The following is a 23,336-nucleotide window of genomic DNA, read 5'->3' on the forward strand; positions in this document are numbered from 1 at the left end:
ACATTAATTTTATAATAAAGCGCGGGACGAGGTATTGCTTGCGCCGGTGCTGCCGTTTGGTTTTATTAAACTGTGTGTGATTTTCTGCAACGCGCAAATGTGGCTCGAGTGCTACAAATTTAATGTCTAAGGTAAGTCTTCCATTTACTTTGAATATGTAAACATAATTTATTTCTAACTTACATGGTAATGTAATTATTTATTTATTGATGTATGTGCTAAATAAATAGGACCGTGACTATTTCGGTATATTGTATATAAAACAATCCAATGAATAGTTATTTCTTTTAACTGTACAGAGACTAGATCAATCTCAATTAATTTTGCAATAGATTTATCTATTCAACAATTTTCATTTATAGGCAACTTCTAGTAAATCATCTACAAATTTTTAGTTTTATATAATAAATGGGGGATGTGAAATTGTAATACGAATATAGTAGTGCAGTGGAAAGTCAAATTTATACATTAACATTAAAATTATGGTTTAAAATGAATTTTGATAAAAGATAGGATTTTTTTCTACAAATTGGTATTATCAACAAATTAATTATCACTATAATTTAAATTAGACTAAATTAAAATAGGAAGGATTTTGTAATATTTTTAGAATTTTTAGAATTAAAAATTTTTTTAATTATGTTGATGACTACAACAAAATATGTATCAGGTATTTTATAATAATATTAAAACAATAAGAGTGCCATGATAATATTTAAATATATTTGAAAACTAGGCTCCAAAATCTTAAATGAAGTTTAAAACATATAGACAAAATAAATAAATAAATAAAGTTTGTAAAAAAAAATCAAGAAGCTGAATATTATGATCTAATAATAAGTAAAAATCATGAATGACTTATAAGATATGATTTATCATAAGATTTCGGCCAATAAAAAGTTGTATTACAAAAAATATTAATTCATTTATGGTATACATATAAGGATAGTTGCCAATATCTTTTAATAGTCAAGTGTGCTCATCAATAGTTTTCTTCTATAAAATGTAAGACTTGGTCTCTAATGTTGTAAGTAAAAATACTTGTTGAATGTACTATAGACATTGTTTTCATCAAAATGTTTTTAAAAAATGGTCATTTTAGTTATTTACTTAAGATATTAAAATAAATACTGAAATTATGAGTATTATAAAAATAAATTAAATTATATTTTAAAATTAAGTATATCAATAGATTGTATTTTTACTCTTAACCCAATTATTATATCATGAAATTCATTTTCTTTTTCTGAGTATTTATTTATTATTTTGATTATATCTTTAGTCTTTTTCTAATAAAAAATTATTTTCCTAAATATTTTATATTTTCTTTTATGATGTATTTAAATTTTTGAAACTGAAAATGGATTTTTTTGTTTCTTTCCATGCTTATCCACTTATTAAAATTATGACAAATCCTAATATTATTTTTACTTATATTCCCTTTTTATTTAATATATTATTTTATAGATTTCCAGTAATTTTATGAAGTTAAATAATAAATACTGAAAATAGTATGATGAATTAAATATAATAAAATAATTTGTCCAGTATTACTTTGTAGTATTCTATCTTATTAGTTTTGTATATATATTTGCTAAAAAGAAAATATAAACGTAAATGTGAAAACTTACATTAAAAAAATATAATTATAATACTAATATAGCAAAGAATCTTTCATTAAACAAATTATTTTTAACAAATATTTAAAAAGTATTCTTTGAATTTGTATATTATATTACTATTCTCCCATTAACTGTTTTATTTTCATAGTAAAAATGACATTGTATGTAGATATAAAAAATCAAATTTTACATTGTAATCAAATGTACAAAATATGTAAATTTCCAATAACACTTATTGTTAATTAATTATTTTAATGTATTAATTTGTTTCATTCAAGAATTAATAATATAGTCACCTACATTTGCAAAGTATTTACAAAAAAATGGATATTTTAATTTATAGATTATAATACATAATTTAAGAATTAAAGAATTTTTTAATATAAAATACAAAGCAATTTGTAAAAATTTAATGAATACTTTACATTTTCTTCAGACTTAAATTATTTATTGTAAGATATCAATAATTATTAGAAAAATACTAAGTCTATTATATTATTTGATATCTTTTATCTTTACTTTGTAAATCGATGTATTAACTAAACTTATTTAATTTTATAAATGGTATAAATAAAATTAAAAAATTTTTTAGAAACATTTTAATAAATAATTATATATTTTATACATAAATTTAAAATTATAAAGCATTTTATTAACAAATTGGTTATGTTATAAAAAATTGATTAATTTCACACAAATTATGTTAAACAAAATGAATGTAATTATTCATTAAAGCATGGGTTTCACATGTGTGTACAAAAATCTATTATTCTATAGAATATTAAAAACTTAAAAAATAAAATATCTAAAATATTCAAAAATTTATACATAGTTGTATACAAAAAGTATGCTATATTTTATTTTATTTCTTTTTTCATTGTGCTTTAATATTCATATAAAATAATATAAACTCAAACTTTATAGATATTGGTAAGAAAAATTTGGAAGATATTTTTTTTATGAATTTTAAAAACTATAATCTTTAATTATTTATTAAACAAGTTGTTCAGTACTATTGGCACCAATTTCCAAAAGTCGCCATGCAGATTTTGGATTTAATTCCATTGGGTCTCGACACAAGACCCACACATAATTTACTCGCATAACTTTCTCTGGATCACCTTCAATTACATTGCCTTTGGAATCTCGAACACACATTATTTGTTGCGTCATGAAGCTAATGGCTAACACTGGTCCTTCATCCATGACTTTGCCCATTAATAGATCGATGTTATCTATATCTACAAAAAAAGATTTCTTTATAAATATTATATTTAATTTAATATTAAATTTAATTTCCTAGTCTCACATGTCTGAGCTCAATAAAAATTTAAAGATAAAATTGACATTTTTTTATTGTACATGCATTTATATAATTCAATTTAAATTATATAAATACAATTAAGTTTTATTTATATAAATATTTACAAATACTTAAAAAATTTATGCATAAATACCATATTTTTAAACATGTAATTATTAAAATAAAATTTCGTGCTTACAAAAATCATAAATTTATATAAATGATATCAAAATCATGAAAATTATATTCATTTTCATTTAAATATTTAAATATATAATAAATGTAAATTAAGATTTTTTTTTAAATGCAGGAAATTTTGTTTATATTTAGTTTTCTTCAAATTATAAAAACATCGATTTAAATTATTAAATTTTTATTTCATTAAAATTAAAAAATATTTTAAAATGCAAGAATTTCATAAATAATTTAGAATTATTTTTAAGTATTTACATATCTACTTATATTTATGTTTATGTATTTATGTTGTAATATATGAATAAATATAAAACTTACTTTATAAAAAAATTATTACCTAAAACTTTGCTGTCCAATCGATAACCAAGCTTCAGTGCTTGAGTTAAGGGTTGAGCAATAACATTATAAGGAGCTTCATGACACCAATCTTTTAAAATTTCTAAATCACCTCGAATAATTGCCTCAAGTACATTAGGAATAATGTCAATTTCACAATGCCTAAGAAATTTAACTTTGTCGAAACTAGGATCAATTTTACAAATTTCTGTAAGGGTCTGTGATAATTCTGTTTTTTGAAACAGACCACCTAAAATATCAGTTACTTTGTCTGTAAGTAATCTTGAAGCTCGAACTACAGGATTTTCTGATGCTTCGTATTTAATTTTCCAATCAAGTACTTTATTAATATATGGATTTTTATCCTTCATTTAAAAACAAACAATTAGTATGCAAATATATCTATATTACATTAAAAATAACAAATTAAATTGAAAGATTAATTCAGAATAATAAATATTTAAAAAGAATACAATAAAAATATGCTATTAGTAAGATAATTAATTCGAGTTTTAAAAGAACATTGTCAATAAATTAATATTTTGTTGAACATACGTACTTTGAAATTTTGCCACGATTGATAAAATTTTGAATCTTTATGTAATTCTACTCCTGTTTCATCAAAGTTAGCTTCCACTGATTTGTTATAATTTATACCAACAATTTCTTTCCTTTTTCTTAATACTTTTGGAGCACTATAAACTCTACCTTAAATAACAAATTGACTAAATATATTACATTAGTTACTATGTTTAAGAATTTAAATTTATTTTAAAAACCTCGTATTCCATGCTGATCTAGCTCTTCTCGAACAGCCTCAGCAGTTTGTGAAATAGTTCGAAAGGCTCCTGTCCTACTGATAGCTTGACTTTTCTCTGAAATAGATTCAGCAGCTTCTTTTGCAGATTTACTTATTTCTTCACCTAATTGACCAGCTCTTTTTCCTATTTCAGTTTTACTTGCTTCATCAAAAACTTCTTTAACCTAAAATTGAAATAAAAATTATATCGTGTCTTTATGAAAATTCAACTTCTATTTACAACATTCACACACCAAAAATTACTGAAACTATCTCCTATTTTAATGAGTAATTTATAAAATTATATTTACATACTTTTTCTTTTAAATCTTCCATTTTTTCTTTTAGTACTTCTGAACTTTTATTTGCTTCCAATTCAACGGATTGAAACTTTTGCCTTGCTGATTTTAATGCATCTGATTGTTCCAGCTTTTCAGCTTCTTGTCTGAATTTTTTTAATGATTCCTTCATTTCTTTGTTTTTCTGCATGTCTTCCTTGATGTTTTCTACAAGTTTTGAAATAAAACCAGAATTTCGTTCGTTCGAATAAAAGCGACACATTTGATCTCGCATACATATTTGATTGTAAACTATGTATGGTAACAAATCCTTTAATAATATATTTTGTTTATAAAAAATAAATTTTGTTTCAATATTAGGAGGTCTGGCTATTTTGAATAGAAATGTTCTGCATACTGATAACTTCTGAAACAGATAATTTTTTATATTATAATACATCAAATTAAATTTTATTTCATGATAAATTAAAAGTTTTTGATTTAATGTAGAAATGTTACATAATATAAGTTAATATAAGTTTTATTTATACTATTAAATAATTGATTTTATATGTTATATAAAGTTTAGTTTTCTTCTTTAAATTAATTGTTTTGTTAAAAATACATAAAATAAATATATATTAAACACATGTTCTTTTATAATTATTAGTTAAAAATAAAATATTTGTTAAAATTTTTATATTATAATATAAAAGTATTATAAATATAAAGAATTGTAAATAAAATCGATTAAATATTTTCATCAAATAATATCAAGAATATATAACAAATTATTAGTTATATTTTGTAATAAAAGCATAAAACAAATTAAATCAAGAAATAAAAAATATTTTCATGCCGAAATTCATACTATTTTGAAGTAAAATTCATTCTTATACAACATAACCTCAAATTTATTATTAAAGGTTGAATATATTTATAAACTTATTCTTAAAAATAAATCAATTGAATATTATAATTAATATTACTAAAAAATATATCTAACTAATACTTTCATGATACATATTTCTAATTAATTTTAAATATTTACCATTTTAAAAAGAATATAATATAACCTTAAGAACGATAGAGAGAAAAATTAGAAATAAGGAAAAAAGACAAAAATTGTTTCTGTGAATAAAAATCGAATTTTTTGAAACGCTAGAAGTAACTTTGATAACCGCGTCTATGTAAATAATTTAAAAAAAAACTATTTTTGTTAAACGGTAATTTGTCTGTATACACATTTTTCACAAGCAAATAATACAATTTAGAGCATAAAATATATTATGATTCTAATATTGGATATTATACTGAAATCATAGTTTTATTACGAAAAGAAATAATCTTATCGATTAACGATAAATATGTATTTATAATTAATTAATTTACCTTTATAGAAAACAGATTTCAAAATTAAATTTTAGTTATTTGAAGATTACAATTTTACAATATTTCGAAATATGTTGAATAAAAAATCATAAACTATTTACTTATATATATGGTTAGAAACTACTATCATTCCTTATATATATATATATATATATTTTTAAATAGAAATGAATATTGAGTTATGCATATAAAATTAACATATCTAATTTTTAAGTACATAAACGCACACGCATATATATATATATATATATATATATATATATTGATATATATTGATATATATTTTGTATATACAGCTCTATTAATTTATAACGATTATCAAATTTTTAATGATTGTTGTTAAATTATAAGTTATAATTATCTTATACGTATGTAGAACATATTACAGTAATCATTAAATAAATATAAAAACAAATAACAAAAATTTAAAATTATTGTACATAATAATCAACTTTTATTCGTATGAGTAATAAATAACTTGCGTATTTTTTATCGTAAAAATCTGCTGCTTTTATTTTTTACAGTGTACAAATAATGTTATATAAATTTTGTTAAATTTTATTACAAAATAATATTTTGATTAATTTTTTTATTTTAGTATGAACGAGTCGCGTTATTCATTTACGGTTCGTATCACTAGACTCGAGTAGTTATTATATCGTTAAGCTTGATACACCAACGAAAATATTAAAATTTTTTATATTACTTTTAGTAAATTAAATTAAAAATTAAAATTAATATTTTTCTGTGTTATCTAGTCTTTCAAATATTAAAAAATGTTAAGATTTATTATAATTTGTACTTACAATTTTTAACCTTCGAAATTTAATAATTCTGTAATAATCTATATACTACTAATATTAATATGCACTGCTGATATAATAATTTCTTTTATAACAAAAATAATTACAAACACATTCGCACATGTATATTAAAAAAATATACATACACATTTCATATTATAATAAATATGTTAAATTAAAAGATACTAATTATTTAGTGTAATAAAAATTATTTGTTAAAATTTTAATTTTTTATATTGAATTTAATTTATAACTAAATAAAATTCTAGTCAGCCTTCTTAACTTTTTAATATTTATCTATCTTTTATATAGTTAAAAAAATTCTTGCACTTCATAATTGTATTGGATTTTACATTAGAAAACTATTGTATTATACAAAATTTATAGTATAATATTTAAATAAGAAATTTCAATAAGTAATTAGATCCTTCAAGATTCTGATAAATTTACGTGATATTTTATAAAAATGTGTATAATTTTCTTAATTACAAGCTTAATTATAAAATAGTTGCAAAATTATAAATAGTAATAAATTTATTTATAATTTTTGATACATTCATATTTATAGGTTATCAGAATGTTATCATCTGGCATTTAGTATCCAACCAAGCTCTTGCATTTTTTTTTACAGATTAGTTCCGATCTGCGAGTCTCTTATTCGAGGCCTTTACGATCGACCTTGATTTGACCATTGAGCTTCTTAAATTCTTTATACAATCTAAATATTTGATATGTTCAAAATCAATTTTATAAGTGTATTATACTTTTAAATGATTTGTTTTCCTCATATACAAGACAATACGAAAATAAGCTTTTGATAATTTATTTTTCTTTCAAAGAAATAGTTTTATAAAACTTTAAATATGTATACAGAGTCAATTTCTTATATTTTTCAATCACTTAACTTATGCATATATATTTTTTATATCCTAACTTAGTTCTTCATTTTGTTGAATACATTTTTTACAATGTCGTGGTTATATGTATATCAACTTATCTTCGAAAGTATTTTTAATATTTATAACTACATTAAATATTTTTGAAATCCATGAAATTATTGCCTTATCCTCATTCGCATTTATTTATTCAATTACTTCATATCCTATTTCTCTACATATCTATATTTTGTGTTTTAGAAATTTCTGAAAGTCTCTTGAAAATTTTGATTGTTTAAAAACTCTTTTTTAAGATTCGAATATTGCTAAATTTATTTTATATTTTTGAAAAACAGACCTAAGTAAATCATTCATTACTTTTTTAGGATGCAAACTCTTATTGTATTGTCTCGTATGAGAAGTATAAGATTTCATTGTATTTATCGAAATGAGTATGACTCATTTTGAAACGTACTTTAATTTATAATCGGACGACAGATTCAGAATCTTTTATGGGATATTAAATATTAATAAACTCTTTAAAAAAATTTCAAGCTTTAAAAGCTAAATATTGAATTAGTGGCTTACTACATAAACAACCTTATAAAGAAAGCTTACATGTAAAATATAAGAAATATAGTAGGATGCACTAACAGGTAAATTATGTAGTACATAATAGTTTATATAAAATTGAAATAAAACAATGCAATAGTTATTAATACATAAATTTAATTAATACATATCCAACGAATATTTCTAATTAATACTTAAAATTATCAGACTTTGAACTAACAAGGGTATTGAAATCAATATATTTCAACGTAGAAAAGCAAAACATTTATAAAACATGTTATAAACATTCAACGTTACGAGTTTGATGGAATAAAAAAGGTCCAAGAAAATTGAGTAACTCTAAAAAATGGAAAACTGGATGCAACTCTCTCACCTGAACTCGGCAATAATGACACAATGTCGCTCCTTAATGATTAAGAAAAATTGATAAAAATCATATATTTTAAATTATTTAAATATTTATTCCATTCTTCATCATTCAATTATTCATATTAATGAAATTAATTAGCAATTATATAATAGTTTCTATTCAACTTGTCATAACGACCTTGTTTAACGTTTTTATATCCGCTTACCGTTGTAATTCTTAGCCAATTTCTATTTTTTTTTTGCAAGGTTTTTTATTTTCATTACGTCTGATAAACTTTATATAATCTGCATTATTTAATTTTCATTTTCAAGGCATTTGTCTAATCTATTCATACAGAATTAATTATTGCATCACTTAATTCTAATTGTCTACTTATTTTTATTGAATTAAATTTCATTTATACTATTTATGACGAATAACATCATAATATTTTTTTATTTAGTTCAATAAGGCAGTATTTTAGTTAGAATCATTAAATGAAGCAATAATGAATGTCTGAATGTAATTTAGAGTAACAAGGTATATTAAAAATTCTCAAAATTAAGTTTAGAAAATCTTATATATTTCTCACGAATGTTTATGTATTATTCACTAATATATACTTAATTCCTGTCTTATTTGATAAAACAGTTTGAGTTACTGCTTGTTGTAAATATTAGATCATAAGCAATTAGGTTAATTTTTCATATGCCTATATGTTAAAAATTTTTTATAGGTAAATAATTATATAATTATTTTAACGTATTAATTTAAATGATGCATCAATACAAATAATCTGATCAATTTAGTTGTGGGAACTTTATTTAATTAAGACTATTATGGTAACATATATTAATTTTTTTCAATTAAAGATTTATGAATTTCTAAATACATACACACGAATATAATAAATATGTAACAACCGATTAACATCGGTTTAATAATTCACAGATGTAATAAGTTTTCAAATATGACCGTATAAATAAAAATAAAATGTTATGTCATTGCTTATTATTTATTATAACCTATATGTACTTCAACTATATTAGTTCATTATGAATATAATTTAAATAATATATGCCGACAAAAATAATATAATATTTTCTGTACATGTCATCTTTATTTCAATCAGGTTACAATATTACTGGGAATTATACTATAATGTTAAACATTCTTATATAAAACCAAAAATACAGAATATGTAAAAAGTTGTTTTTCATTTTCATCAATGAAGTAAAGTAAAAGATTTTGTATATTATTCAATATTAAGACTTAAATAAGGATGTAGATTATATTAAATAAGACTACACAAAGTAAACATTCATATTTTATATTCTACTTTTCTTGAATCCATACTTAAATTTTGTTTACAAATCCTAATACTATTTTATTACAGATTTAGATTAATCTAATTATATTTAAAATTTATAATATAACTTTTTGATAATTTGTAAATATTTACACATAAACTAGTCGATGTACTTAGTTGTGTAATAAAAATATAATAATGCATAAAATTCATAAACAATCATTTTAACATATTCACGATGCAATTATCTGCGTGATGAACTGAGTATCGATACACAGAAATAGATAAGTACTATACTTTGTTACTTTTATTTAAAATTATATCAAACTTTAAAATATAGTTTTCGTATTACAATATCCTCCAAATGCATCTATGGAACGTAACTCATACACAGCGTAGTAATTAAATATTCAATACCTTTAATATCTGAGACTAATAAAAAATTGCTTTAGTACAAGAGGAAAGTATGAAAACTCATGTGCAAATTATGCATTGTCAACAATTGCTTACCGACTTTAAAAGAAATTAATTCAAAATATAGTGCTTCACTCTTACTAAAAAATTCAACACATCAATTAATGTCATTTAACGCGAGATCTATGTACATTGACATGAGCTCTAAGTAATGATATTCAATGTATATTGTTTATTATATTAGTTCACAAGTAGAATGTTTTGTAGAATATAAGAATTTATTTTCTCCCTACGTTTTATTTTGACAATTTACATTAAAAGCTAATTATTGTTTAGTTTTGTTTATTTTAAAGCGTTTAAATTAAAATATTTAAATATAAGGTGAATATTCAGAATAATTGAATTGACAAATGCTATGGGGTTTTCCTCAAGAAGGGTGTGTTTATGAGTACGCTGAATTTTATATTCTTTTATACTTCTTTTTTATTATTACCCCTTTCTTAGAAAATTATTTAATATATATATATATATATTATAATATATATAATAATTATGAAAAAATAATTTACAAAAATAAATGAGCTTTCATAATTTGTATTCTAAGTAAGATCATGTTTTTAATTGTATTAAATGATTAATTATTTATTTTATTAATTTATTTTTTTCAGAAATATGTTTTCTTATGCTGAAAACATATGTGAATGCAGTCTAATTAAAGATTTTATCGGAGTGATCTGGAAAAAAGTAATATCTAGAGAAAATCAATTTATTATGAAAGTTTGCATAAATCGGGGCAAATTTAATAACTGAAAATAATGCGATAATGATCTTTGATTTTTATTGTTGGTGTTAAATAAGGCATAAATTGCTTACTAATAAATTATTAACTATTCACACCAATAATAAATTGATGCAACAAATTTGAGACTTTTCATTTCCAGATTTAGTTGGTATAGTTTATTTTGGATTTATCAAAAATGTATTTATTATTATTATTTTTTTTTTTAAAGAATGTTTTACAATTGTATCATCCAGTGTCATGTAAAGCATTTTTATTATAAACAATTGTCTTGGTGTTTTATTTACCGTATCTTCTTTATTATTTTCATAAATATTAAGTCGTCAAATTTTTAAAATTATTAATTATAATTATCTTTACTACATTTTAAGTATCTTGTTTATCATTTCTTCTGATTCCTTTCCCCATTATAATATTAATAATTATTATTCTATTTTAGTTGAAAAATTGTATTTAATTAAAAATTTTATATTATTTTATATTTGTAGAATTGTAAACAGTTCGTAGTCAAAACATTAATGCGTTACTTCTAAACGAAGATGTAAGATGAAAGTTTTATCAATTTCTCAATTATAGATATAAACTCGTATTATAAATTTTATTTTAATAATATTTGATGTGGATAATTCAATAATTGATATTTATTTCGAGACTAAATCCAATTATGAATAAAATCTTATATTTATTTTATTTTTAAATATTCTACTTATTTTATTCTTAAATATTTTATTTTGTCTTTCAGTATTTTGCATATGTATTGTTGACACTTTAAGAAATAGATAATCAATAATAACTCATAGCTCGATATATCATTCTGCTTTCATTCATTTCAATTTTTCACTCATTCATTAAGCGCAATTTTTCTAGTTTTTATTGAATCAATTTATTTCTTAATCTAAATGATTAATTAATTTTATGCAAAATGTACACAAATTATATCAATGCTTAAAAATTAATGAAATTTTGCATTTGATACATGATCAAATCATTTTTTCAGTTAATTTAATGAAAATAATAAAGAAAATATGCCAGGAACACAAAAATAGAAAGAAGAAAAAAGCAAAGGAAAACAATCATTGGGTTATATATTGGGTCGAATAGCATTGTTTCTTTTAATCATATTCGTTCATTTTAATAGATAAAAATAAAACAATATTTTCTTTAAAATAATTTATGTTTGTAATTTATAAAAATTCTGTATGTTCACTTCACATAGGTATACCACTCACCTTTATAAAATATGCGAATGCACGTTTCTACTGTGGCTGGTTGAGATAATGCGGTTGCATCTCTTTGTATATTGCTTAGCTATATTGCTTGCTTTCTATCTTATTCTTCGTGCTTTCAAAAAGTCGGTTAGCTTACGTATTCATTTCTTATGTATATCTATATGCATAACTTTATTTAAAAAATTATTCCGATACGATGTCGTTACTGTTGACAGGACGTTTAATTTGACAGGTCATTCTTCCGATTTTCTCTATTCATATGCTAAGGATCCCAAGCTTTGTGTCTGATATTTTTCATTCCCTTGTATTCCCTTATATTATTAAAAGTATCTCAACCATGTTTTTTATCTTCAAAATACATTATATTTTTTATTAATGTATTTATATGTTTTATATAAATGAAGTTTTGAAATGATTATTTAAGTTCATTTATATTTAAATTAAAAAAAATTGTATGTCGTGTACTTTATTATTAAAAAGTAATATTTATATATGCAATATTTTTTATAACAATAATATTTATCGGAATTACAAATAATCAATAATGTTAATATTTTAATATTATTTTAATAATACAAAAATTCATTATTATTTTATATGAGTATTATTATATTTGTTTTAATTTAATTAAGAAGTTCATATACTAAATGAATTGCTGAAACTGATTGGCTCTTTCAAATACGCGCAATATTATTCTACACAGTGTTTAAATAAATATCAATATTGAATATTACTTTAAGATAAATTAAAAAATGTTTTCATTCGTAAGAAATTATAATATATTACAAGTTTTTCCTATTTATTTAAGTATTAAAATAATCAATATCTTATTTCTGATTACATATACATTAATCAGTCTTGTCATTGTATATAATACAAATTATTGTTATTAGAAATATTATTGAAATAAGAAATTAACAACAACAAAAAAATCAATTTTTTAGAGAATAATAGTAATATTCTTTTTTTTTTTAAGTTATCTTAATGAGCAATATTGCTAGCATATTTATATATAGGGTGTTCGTATCAGGTATATTATTAATGAATAATCTTAGGTCTCCGACACATATGCCTAAAGTAGTAATATTATCAAAAGCAATTGCAATTTACACCAAATTTATTGGTTTCCAAAGGCATGACCTGCTTTGTATGAAATTGGAATTGTGTATATATATATATATGCAAATGCTCCAAGGCACTTTATATTTATAATGGCTGTGTAGCATTTGTGCATGCGTGCGCATATTTGTATATAGTGATAATGTTCCTAATTATATATGGTATTTAAAAAAGTAGGAGCAAATTTTAAGTGATAGCTATCCAAAGCAAATTTGTTTCTATTTTTTTTTAATTGATTAATCAATCATAAACAAAAAAAATCAATTATATTGATACAAGTATACAAATAGATGAATATATTTACCGAAAATAATAAGTAAACTGTTTTGAATTTGCTATTTTTATAAAATGAAATAATTATTTTTATGGATTATTTATGAAAAAAATTTTTTTTTTAGTAATGTCGCATAAATATTTATTTCAAGACCTTCTAGAATACCATATTGAAATTCTTCAAGAGTTAGTAATCTTAGTTCTCCATTGCGCATGACTTAGAAGGAGCATTAATTACATTTTTTGGTGATGGCTATTACTAATCAACGCCATGCTGAATCGTAGCTAATACTAATCATTGTGAGTTAGATACCATTTCAATTATTTTTAACTGGACATAGAATATAAAAGTATTTCTATGCAGATTCAAAATAGTAGTGGCAACACTGAGAAATATAAATTGGCAATGAGGCGGGTGCCTAACCGCCAATCTAAGTTTATGTAGATGGACATAATACGCTTTACAACCAAGCGTATTTCTGTGTACATGCTAATGTGTTTTTAAATATATATATATATATATATGTATATATGCATATATATGCATGTATATATACGTATATATATATATATATATATATATATATATATTTATTTATTTAATCTAATGTTGTTCGTTACTTTGATTGAGTTTACGTGTCGCTTATTTTGTCAAGTTATAAATTACGGTAACAGCGCGTACAAATTTTGCGCGGTTTTGAGGTTAGAAAGACAGAAGAAGTAAAATAGAAAACGTATTTCTTTGGAAGAGTGCTGTAAACAATAGAAAAAAATCGTTTAGACGTAGTGCCTACAATACGTCAGAAATTTTATAGACAAAAGCGAATCGTTTAAGAAAAACAAAACAATTAACTGATACAAGGAAGAGAATGCACAAATTAGAAAAGCTCAACTCTTCAATCGACATAATACCTCTTCAGAGCTCCAGCATGGATAATAGCAATAATGCCGCAGTGAGACGTGTAGTGAAGCCAACGGAAAAACTTCGTATGGATGAAGTGACTGGACGAATCCTTCGAGATCATATGATTATTTCAAGAGTTAAAACGGTACAATACTTTTTTTGTAATTTCTTTGTTGCATTAAAAATTTAAACAATAACAATAGCAAATTATGAAATAGCGTTTACAAATTCTACTTATTTAATCATTTTAATCATTAAATTTTTATATAAGAATTTCATTAAAACTTAAAATTGTTTAAACATTCACATATTCAAATATAATATGAAGTATCAGAACATTTTACTTAGCAGTTATTAATTTTCTAAAATTAATAGTACTAATATATTTTCTCATTATCTAAAATCCTGTTATTAAATATTTTATCTATTTAATTTTAAAAACTTATAAAAAAAAATTTAGTGTCGAATTTCAATATATTTAATGCAATACAATTTAGAATTCTCAATTGTAATTATTCAAAATTACATAAAAAAAAATTAGTATTTCTTTATTAATCTATGCAAAAATGAAAGAGTATATCTACAAGATATTGTTCATATATTTATAATTATTTGATTTGAACCATTTAAATTAAAATATTATTTTATAGATATAATAACATAAAAATATTAAATACTTATAAATTACATGAATAATTGAGTTATATTATACAAGGTATTCAAAAACTATAAATATATAAAATTGCCTTTGAAAGCTTTAGATTCATTTTATTTGAACACTTTATTAAACTTTTAAAATAAAATCATTAAGAAATTGTAACGTGACATGCACACATCTATTTACCTACATCGCGTGTGTATCCCTCTGTGCGTGTGTGTATGCGCGAGAATGAGTTATATATGTTTGTATATGTTTCTCAAAACAATCATTATATCGATCATATAAAGATAAATTAATTTTTCTTTACTTATATTAATTTAGTATTGTTTTCTAAAAATTATTAGATATATTATTGGTTGATTATGAAGTTTTAATATATCAATATATTTAATTACATTTTCATTGTTTATATAAACATATAATGTAAATATAAACAAATACGTGTTTTATTTTATGATGATTACTAGAAATTGTCTATTACTTTTTTTCTATTTATATAATTTGTATGTAACTTTGTATACTTTTATTAGCAAAATTGATAAATATTTATGTTTTAAATATAAAAGAAAGAATAGTTTTAAGTTTTCATTATAATTTAGAATTGAATTCAAATTGCATAAGAAATATCAATAAAGAAATAATCAATTATTTATTTTAATCAAATGAAATAAAAGGCACTGTAATTGTATCAATATTGGTATAATATATAAAATATATAATATATAAAAATATAGTTTTTATTAAATTTTAATAATTTAATTTAATTTTTATTTTATATATATTAGAACCAATTATACTTATGAAATAGATCTGAAAAAGAACTAAGTTACTTAAATATAAATCTACAGCACTATCACATAATAAATTTTCAGAAACTGTTTATTATGCGTATTGAATAATTTTTTTTTTATAAAAAATGTTACAATTATAATTTAATAAAATAAAATTTTTGCAATATAAATTATATTTTCTTTTTCATGATGTATTGTAACTGGATTTCACGTTTTATTCGAAGTTATCTAGAAATTTACAATTCTCAATATGTTAATTTTTTGTTATAACAATTTTGTTAATTAATATTCTTTATTATAAATAGTTTAAACATGAACAAATCTAAGAAAACAATTATTATAAAGTATTTGCGTGCATTTGAAGTGATTCTCTCTATATATCGATATATATATGCATAGTTTAATATGTCTTATAATTTTGATATATTTACTCTAATTTTTCTATATCATTTTTACCTTTTTCTTATTATAAAAATTTAATAATTCATTCAATTGAAAATATTTAATTTTACGAGGGCGTTCCAATACAAAATATTGAGCAATCAATTATTATTTTAAAATAGTTATTATTTTAAGTGAAGGTAATGAAAATACCTTCTATGGTTATTGAATAACAAGTAATAATTGAAAAGGAGAACTTTTGTTTTAATGTACTGTAAGTTATCAATTTTTTAATAAACAATATTGCAGAAAGCTAAACCAAATTTATTAGGTTGATTATTATTATTAAAAATATAATATATTTATTTTATAGGATTTCGTATAACATGAATTTATTTTCAAAAATATTTGAAATATCCAGATATATTAAATTAATATGTACTTATATAATCATTTATAATTATTAATGTAATTAAACGTTTAAAGCTGAAAAGTTCTCAATAAAATTGTTATATAAGGAAACTATTGATTTACAATGAATAAATATATGTATGTCATACATTGTTTATGATTATGGCTAATAATTATTTGAAGTCTTCTGTACTTTCTCTTTTTATGTTTACATTAAAAGAAAATTATTTTGTATTTCTTATTTTAATAAAAATGAAAAATTGCTTTTCATTTTTAATTTTATTATTACAAACCAATTTTCGAATATTAATATTGTAAAATATTTCATTGAAAAAATTTAAAAATTATAGAAATATAGATTGAAATTTATGATTTTTTGTAAATTGTTTTCTATTTCAATGTATTGAAAAATGATTTTTAAGTTTTAATTACTTAGTCTACTTATTCGTTGCTAAACTGATAAGTACTTTGGTTTGAACGTGATAATGCCCACGTACGTATGTGCACACATGTGTTTGCATACACAGTAAACATATAAAATTAAGGTTGATTTCGTAAATATTTATAAGTGTTTATCAATATACTTTTATAGATTAAAAATTTTTATTTACGTTTTTTGACGGACAATTTGTCATTGATTTATAGGATAGCATGCGTAAGTGTGTTATTCTCTTCCGGATTACAGTAAACAGTATAATAATTTATTGCATTGTGCTTACTAACATTATTTTTATATCTAAGTAAATGGCTAATCATTGAATATTTACAAGAATTTATTTAAGAAAGATTAAGTTTTCCAAGCAAACGAAATAATTATACAATAAAAGAAAAAATAATAATTCGAATATATATATATATACATATACATATATATATATATATATATTGGAAATTGAAGACAATTTATATACTAGTATAAAGTTAAGTTAAATTGTAGATGTTTAAATGATTGATAGATGAGGAATTAATTATTTTATAAAAATGAATGAACAAATAATTATTTTAAATGATTGAACGTTCATTTGTAATAAATAATTGATATTTTGAAGTAAATTTTAAGGTAAAATAGTAGTTAAAAAGGATCTCTTTGTGAACAATGTTCAATCGATAGTAAAACAAATGTTTAATATAAATAATTAAGTAGAATATACTCATTGTGTTAATATGTACAAATTAAATTATAAATTAAATGATAAAATAAATAGAATAATATATCCAAAGGTAGGGGGAAACGAAACTTTTACAAATGAACTAAACGGTATACCGTTACATATTAGATTGGCGGGGAATGAAATGATCCATCTAATGAATACACGATGAAAAGAAGATCGGAGAATGCTGAAATAATTATAGTATAATTAAGTCAATTATGAGGAGACGACACAACAATACAGGCCGTACAGACAAGACTGAAGAATGATTCAGTGAATAAAGGTAAAATCCGAGGATGGTCTTACAAGAGAAGACAAAATTGCATGATTCAACTAGCGAAGACGACATTGATTTTACTATTTAAGATAAAATTCAAGATCAGTCTAACTAATGAAGATAATATATTAGGATAGTCCCATTCATAATATTTTTCAAATGCATTATTTCAAGATATTACTACTGCGCTTCATACCATTAAAAATATTTTATTTTTAAATTTTGAATTTTTTGTGATATATTTGAATTATAAAAAAGCAACTATGGGAACTTATACGTTTGATGTTAAACACATTAAATTTTATTTCAAATTGTAGCCGTAATGAAATTTACACATCGGTATCGATGTAATTTCAATAATGTTCAATAAGTTATTTAATTTTTTATGTTAATGTTTGAAAGCATGATCAGTGCTCCAAAGAACATACATACAATAACTTACATGACATTAAAATTACTTAAAATTGTAAAAATGATCTAAAAAAATTTACCATTAAACACTTAGCTTGTTTTCAAAATTTTATTTTAAAAAGTAATATTATCGCAAATTTTAGTTCCAAAATAAAATTAAAATTCACATAATATTCATTTAAAATATTAAATATTAATTTCGGCACCGTTACTTAGTTAATACATACTTATACGGTATGGCAAATCTTTATTTAATCAAATGATTAAAATACCCTTTAAAAATTAATACGAAACCAATTTAATACCTATTGCACCAATTAGAAAATCAATTATAAAATTATTATAAATTATTCGTTAGAATAAAAATATATTTTTTATTTTCAAAATTATGAAAGCTTGTGGAGGTATGGTTTCTACTTGGAACAAAAAGGTAAATAATTTCTTAAAATACAAAATATTTCTTTGATTGTGCGTGTTTATTAATATACGGCTAATTTCATATATTGTATCATTACTATAAATACTATTTATAAATACTATAAATTATTATTAAGTCGTGTATTGTTAACATTAGAATAATAGATTCAATCATTGAATTATAAGGATGTGAACTTTCTATTTAGGAATGAAATATAATATTTTTATTTTTATTAAATATACGTTTGATGTTTAAAAGTTATTCGAAATAAAAAATACGTGGGAAAGGTTTCATCGCGTACGTAAGTGCATCTATAATATACAAAAAATTGCAAATGAAATTAATATAATCGTCTTTGAATAAAATTTAATAAAAATATAATGTATAAAATTTACCTACGCGCGTATACACGCACTCACACCCACCAACATACAGAGAGAGAGAGAGAGAGAGAGAGAGAGAGAGAGAGAGAGAGAGAGAGAGACAGACAGCTAGACAGACAGACAGACAGACAGACAGACAGACAGACAGACAGATGTAAATATATCTATATTATTAATGTATACAAGAACTATAGTATTCTTAATTACAATATCATAATTAAATTTATAAAGAGAAAAATCAACAGCATAATTTTTTTATATTGTAGTATTTATATGAGAATGAAGACAAGGTATACATTGATGTTACGGAGATGGCAGACTACCTTCAAAGGAAGTATCGTGACTATCGGGGCAAGAAACGTGGCCCATTCAGGGCGATGGTACGCCGGGCATACGACGATATAACAGAGAATCTTACTAGACAGGCTGATACCCACTGGGATGATGAAGATGAAATAGACATTGAGGTAGCCTTTGCTTTTTGAGACAATTTTAATAATTTCACTCGTTTATTCAATTCTTCAAAAGTTTCTAAAATCAATCTGTTTAAAATAAATCTGCATAAATTTTACATTGATTGGCGTTATAAATCAATTTTTAAATATAAAAAAAAAATTAGTTTTGACATAAATATTAAAGGATATTTTTATCTATATTTACCCATACTGATCAAATAATTGTTATCCATAAATATGAATATTTTAAAGTAATTAAGAAATTTATTATTAGTTACAATTGAAAGTAACAGTAAAAAGCAGAATACATTTTTTTTCTCGAAAATTAGGAAGCGAATGTTTTGTCTTCACTATGATCATTAATGTATAATTCATTTTTAATTGAGCAGTATATCAGCACTCAGCTATTTCGAAAAGGGGCAATGGCTCGACACGTTTATAAGTCATACAATTAAAAATAAGAAATGTTAAAATCTAGATGAGAATAGTATGTACAATTAGATCCTAAATCACATGGAACAATTTTATAAGGTCAATGAAAAAAAAAATGTGTTTGGAAATATGAAGCCACGTTTGTAACCAAAAAAAAAAAATGATCAAATTGTACAAAAAAAGAACTTACGAATTTCGCTAAATAATAACATTTTACATGATATTTAACTTAAATCGCCTCAAATTTATTCAATGTAATGCATCTATACACTTAAGAAACTTATATTTTATGAAATATACTATTAATATTTTGATAATTCTTAGAACACATAACAAAGTATCACAATGCAATACAAAGCACATTATTAAAATAATTTTTCTATATGTTCTATAGGTAGATTTAAAGCCTGAGCAATTGATTTTTGTAAATTTTAGATTGGTCTTATTTTCCAAATAGTATAATTCAAAATAATGAATACCACTTAAATAATCTTATCATTTTTTTCTAAACATCAAATGAAGAATATTTTATTCATAATATGGTATTTATTTATTTTAGAATAGAAATAAAATTTAAGTTTATTATTAAGTAGATTATGCTAATTTTAATTATATATTTATAAAATAAAAAAAATGGGAAAAGAAAAATAAGAAAACTAACATTTATTGACAAATTAAGTATTAATATAAGGAAACAATTTGTTTCAGAAATAATTATCTTAAATCAGCCTTGAAAGTCTTATTAATCAATAAAGAATATTTTTAATATCTACTTTTAAATATTTTTAAATACTATTACAAAATATAATTACAAAAACTTTCGATAGTGCGCTTTTACTTTTAGTTTTCTCATGTATTATATTCTGATTTAGCAAAATCACCATTCGGCTGTACTATGTTAAATTATATATTTGTATTGATTTACCATAAATTATTTGGAATATAAAATAGAGTTATATTGGAGTAATAGTAGATATCTAAAATTCTTAATACTGGTTCGGATCACTTGGAAATTTTTAAAACTATTAAATGATAAATACTAAGTAAATTAGATAAAAAATTAGCAAGAGATTAATATATTTTGTATTAATAAAAGGTACATAAATTACACGATCATTATTTTAATGTTTATATTTTAATTTAAAATCATACTGCAACAAATATTTCCTTTATATTTTCAAATTTCTTAAAATATATCTTTCATATATAATATTAATAATATTTTTAATTATTTAACGACGGTAACACAATAAATGTATCTTATAAAATATGTGAAAAATTTGAATTTTTAGACACGTGAGCATTACTTATAATAATCATAATAATACAAATATATAAAATTAAATATTAATATTATTATTTGAAAGTAAAGTTATGAGCTGGTTATGAGATCACATGAAATAGTTATTGATGTATTTCCTTTACATTCACATATATGTACAGTAAATAAAAGAGTAAAATACATTTAAAAGTAATAAAAATTAAATAAAAATTTTGCTTGTATCGAAAACTTTCTATTTCATTTTAAATGTATATATATATATATATATATCATATAAACAAAATTTCTAGTTAATTTTTATTAATTTTAAATATATTTTACTCTTACTATTTTAAATATTATATATAATGTATTTTTAGCTGTTTTTTTTTTAAATTATAATTCTGCAAGAAGAATTTATTAAAACATTATTTTTTTAAATATACTCACTTTCATATATTTTTAGATAGCGGGTAAGACATTTCGAATAAATATATAATCATTCATAATAAATTGAAATATGTATATGATAATTTTGGTGTATCGTAAAATTTTAATTATGTTAATGGTCTTTTTTCAGTTTCAAAATTTATTAATACAAAGTTTAATTATACGGCCTTTATATATATATAGGTAACATTAATTTTTCTCTTGTTTGTTAATGTAGTTAAGTAAAGAAAAATATTTCTTTAAGTATTTATAATGTATATTATAAATAATTTTTTTGTGATTGAAAATACTAAATTAAATTCTTTAACGAGTTAAAATTCAATTACGAATTAAAACAATTATATGATGAATAATGAATAAAATTATCTATTAATGTGATTGGAAAGTGAAGTGTTATTTTATTATATTAGTTAATTTATAAATATAAAAGTTAATTACAAAATAATAAATATAATAATTTATAAATATAAAATAATTATTAATAATGGTATCTTAATAAAATTTAAGACAAAATAAGTACTATTTTTATTAGTGTACTCATAAAAAATTATTTTATGTTGGAAAGTAATATGATAAATATTTTTTGAATGATTGCCATTGTTTAAAGAACCTAATTAATTTCTAAATTGTAGATCCCGGTTACTGTATGTACCTTTATAATGGAAATTCCAACTTTATCGTATTAATATTTTTTAACTAATTGTGAGAAATACTCAAATTATTAAATAAAAATTATGAAATAAATGTTTTATTATTTTATTACGTTAAGTTTTTAATATTGTTTAAGTAAAAATTTTTTTTTTTTGTAAAGTTAATATAGATATATTGGTCTGAACGAATAGGACTCAAATAATCAAAGTAATAGATAAAAATTAATATCTGCTTAATGTTATTTCATTTTAGTCTGATTCACAGGTCGATGCACTACCCACCGAGTATCTACAAACTTATAAACGGCAAAATTCAGGAAGACAAAATGGTAATTCGAGTGACAAGGAACTGATTGACATAAGTAGCGATGATGAACAAACTAAGACTTCTACAGCATCCAATAAACCTGAAAAGGAGAATATGGATATGGATACTACACATGTGAACAAAAAGCCACATTTAGGTTCTAGTAGTATTGAGTCTTCCAAGGTAGTCATCCACGAGGTATAATTTCCAAATATTTGTATATTATAATACAGTTATACGTTTTAATTTTCTTATTAATTGTACAAATTTTTCATTAATTTGGAAAATAGAGTTAATAATTGTATTTATTTTAAATATATCTATT

The 23,336-nt window shown here is 21.5% G+C and overlaps 2 protein-coding genes across 2 annotated transcripts; one reads left to right on the top strand and one right to left on the bottom strand.

Annotated features, from left to right (window-relative positions):
* Window positions 1–61: 61 nt before the first annotated feature.
* On the top strand, window positions 62–23,215 carry LOC105368440 (uncharacterized). Its single transcript, XM_011507450.1, has 3 exons — window positions 62–131; window positions 19,723–19,923; window positions 22,958–23,215. The coding sequence occupies exons 1-3, from the start codon at window positions 123–125 to the stop codon at window positions 23,213–23,215; spliced, it is 468 nt and encodes a 155-aa protein (XP_011505752.1). The 5' UTR covers window positions 62–122.
* LOC105368085 (mitochondrial import inner membrane translocase subunit TIM44) lies at window positions 2,478–5,613 on the bottom strand. The gene is made up of 6 exons (XM_011506991.1): window positions 5,585–5,613; window positions 4,571–4,960; window positions 4,236–4,440; window positions 4,016–4,164; window positions 3,458–3,821; window positions 2,478–2,863 (listed from the first exon to the last, which is right to left on the bottom strand). The coding sequence occupies exons 1-6, from the start codon at window positions 5,585–5,587 to the stop codon at window positions 2,616–2,618; spliced, it is 1,359 nt and encodes a 452-aa protein (XP_011505293.1). The 5' UTR covers window positions 5,588–5,613; the 3' UTR covers window positions 2,478–2,615.
* Window positions 23,216–23,336: the final 121 nt, after the last annotated feature.

This window comes from Ceratosolen solmsi, unplaced genomic scaffold, assembly GCF_000503995.2.
Source record: "Ceratosolen solmsi marchali unplaced genomic scaffold, CerSol_1.0 scaffold6, whole genome shotgun sequence".
NCBI classification, from domain to species: Eukaryota; Metazoa; Arthropoda; class Insecta; order Hymenoptera; family Agaonidae; genus Ceratosolen; species Ceratosolen solmsi.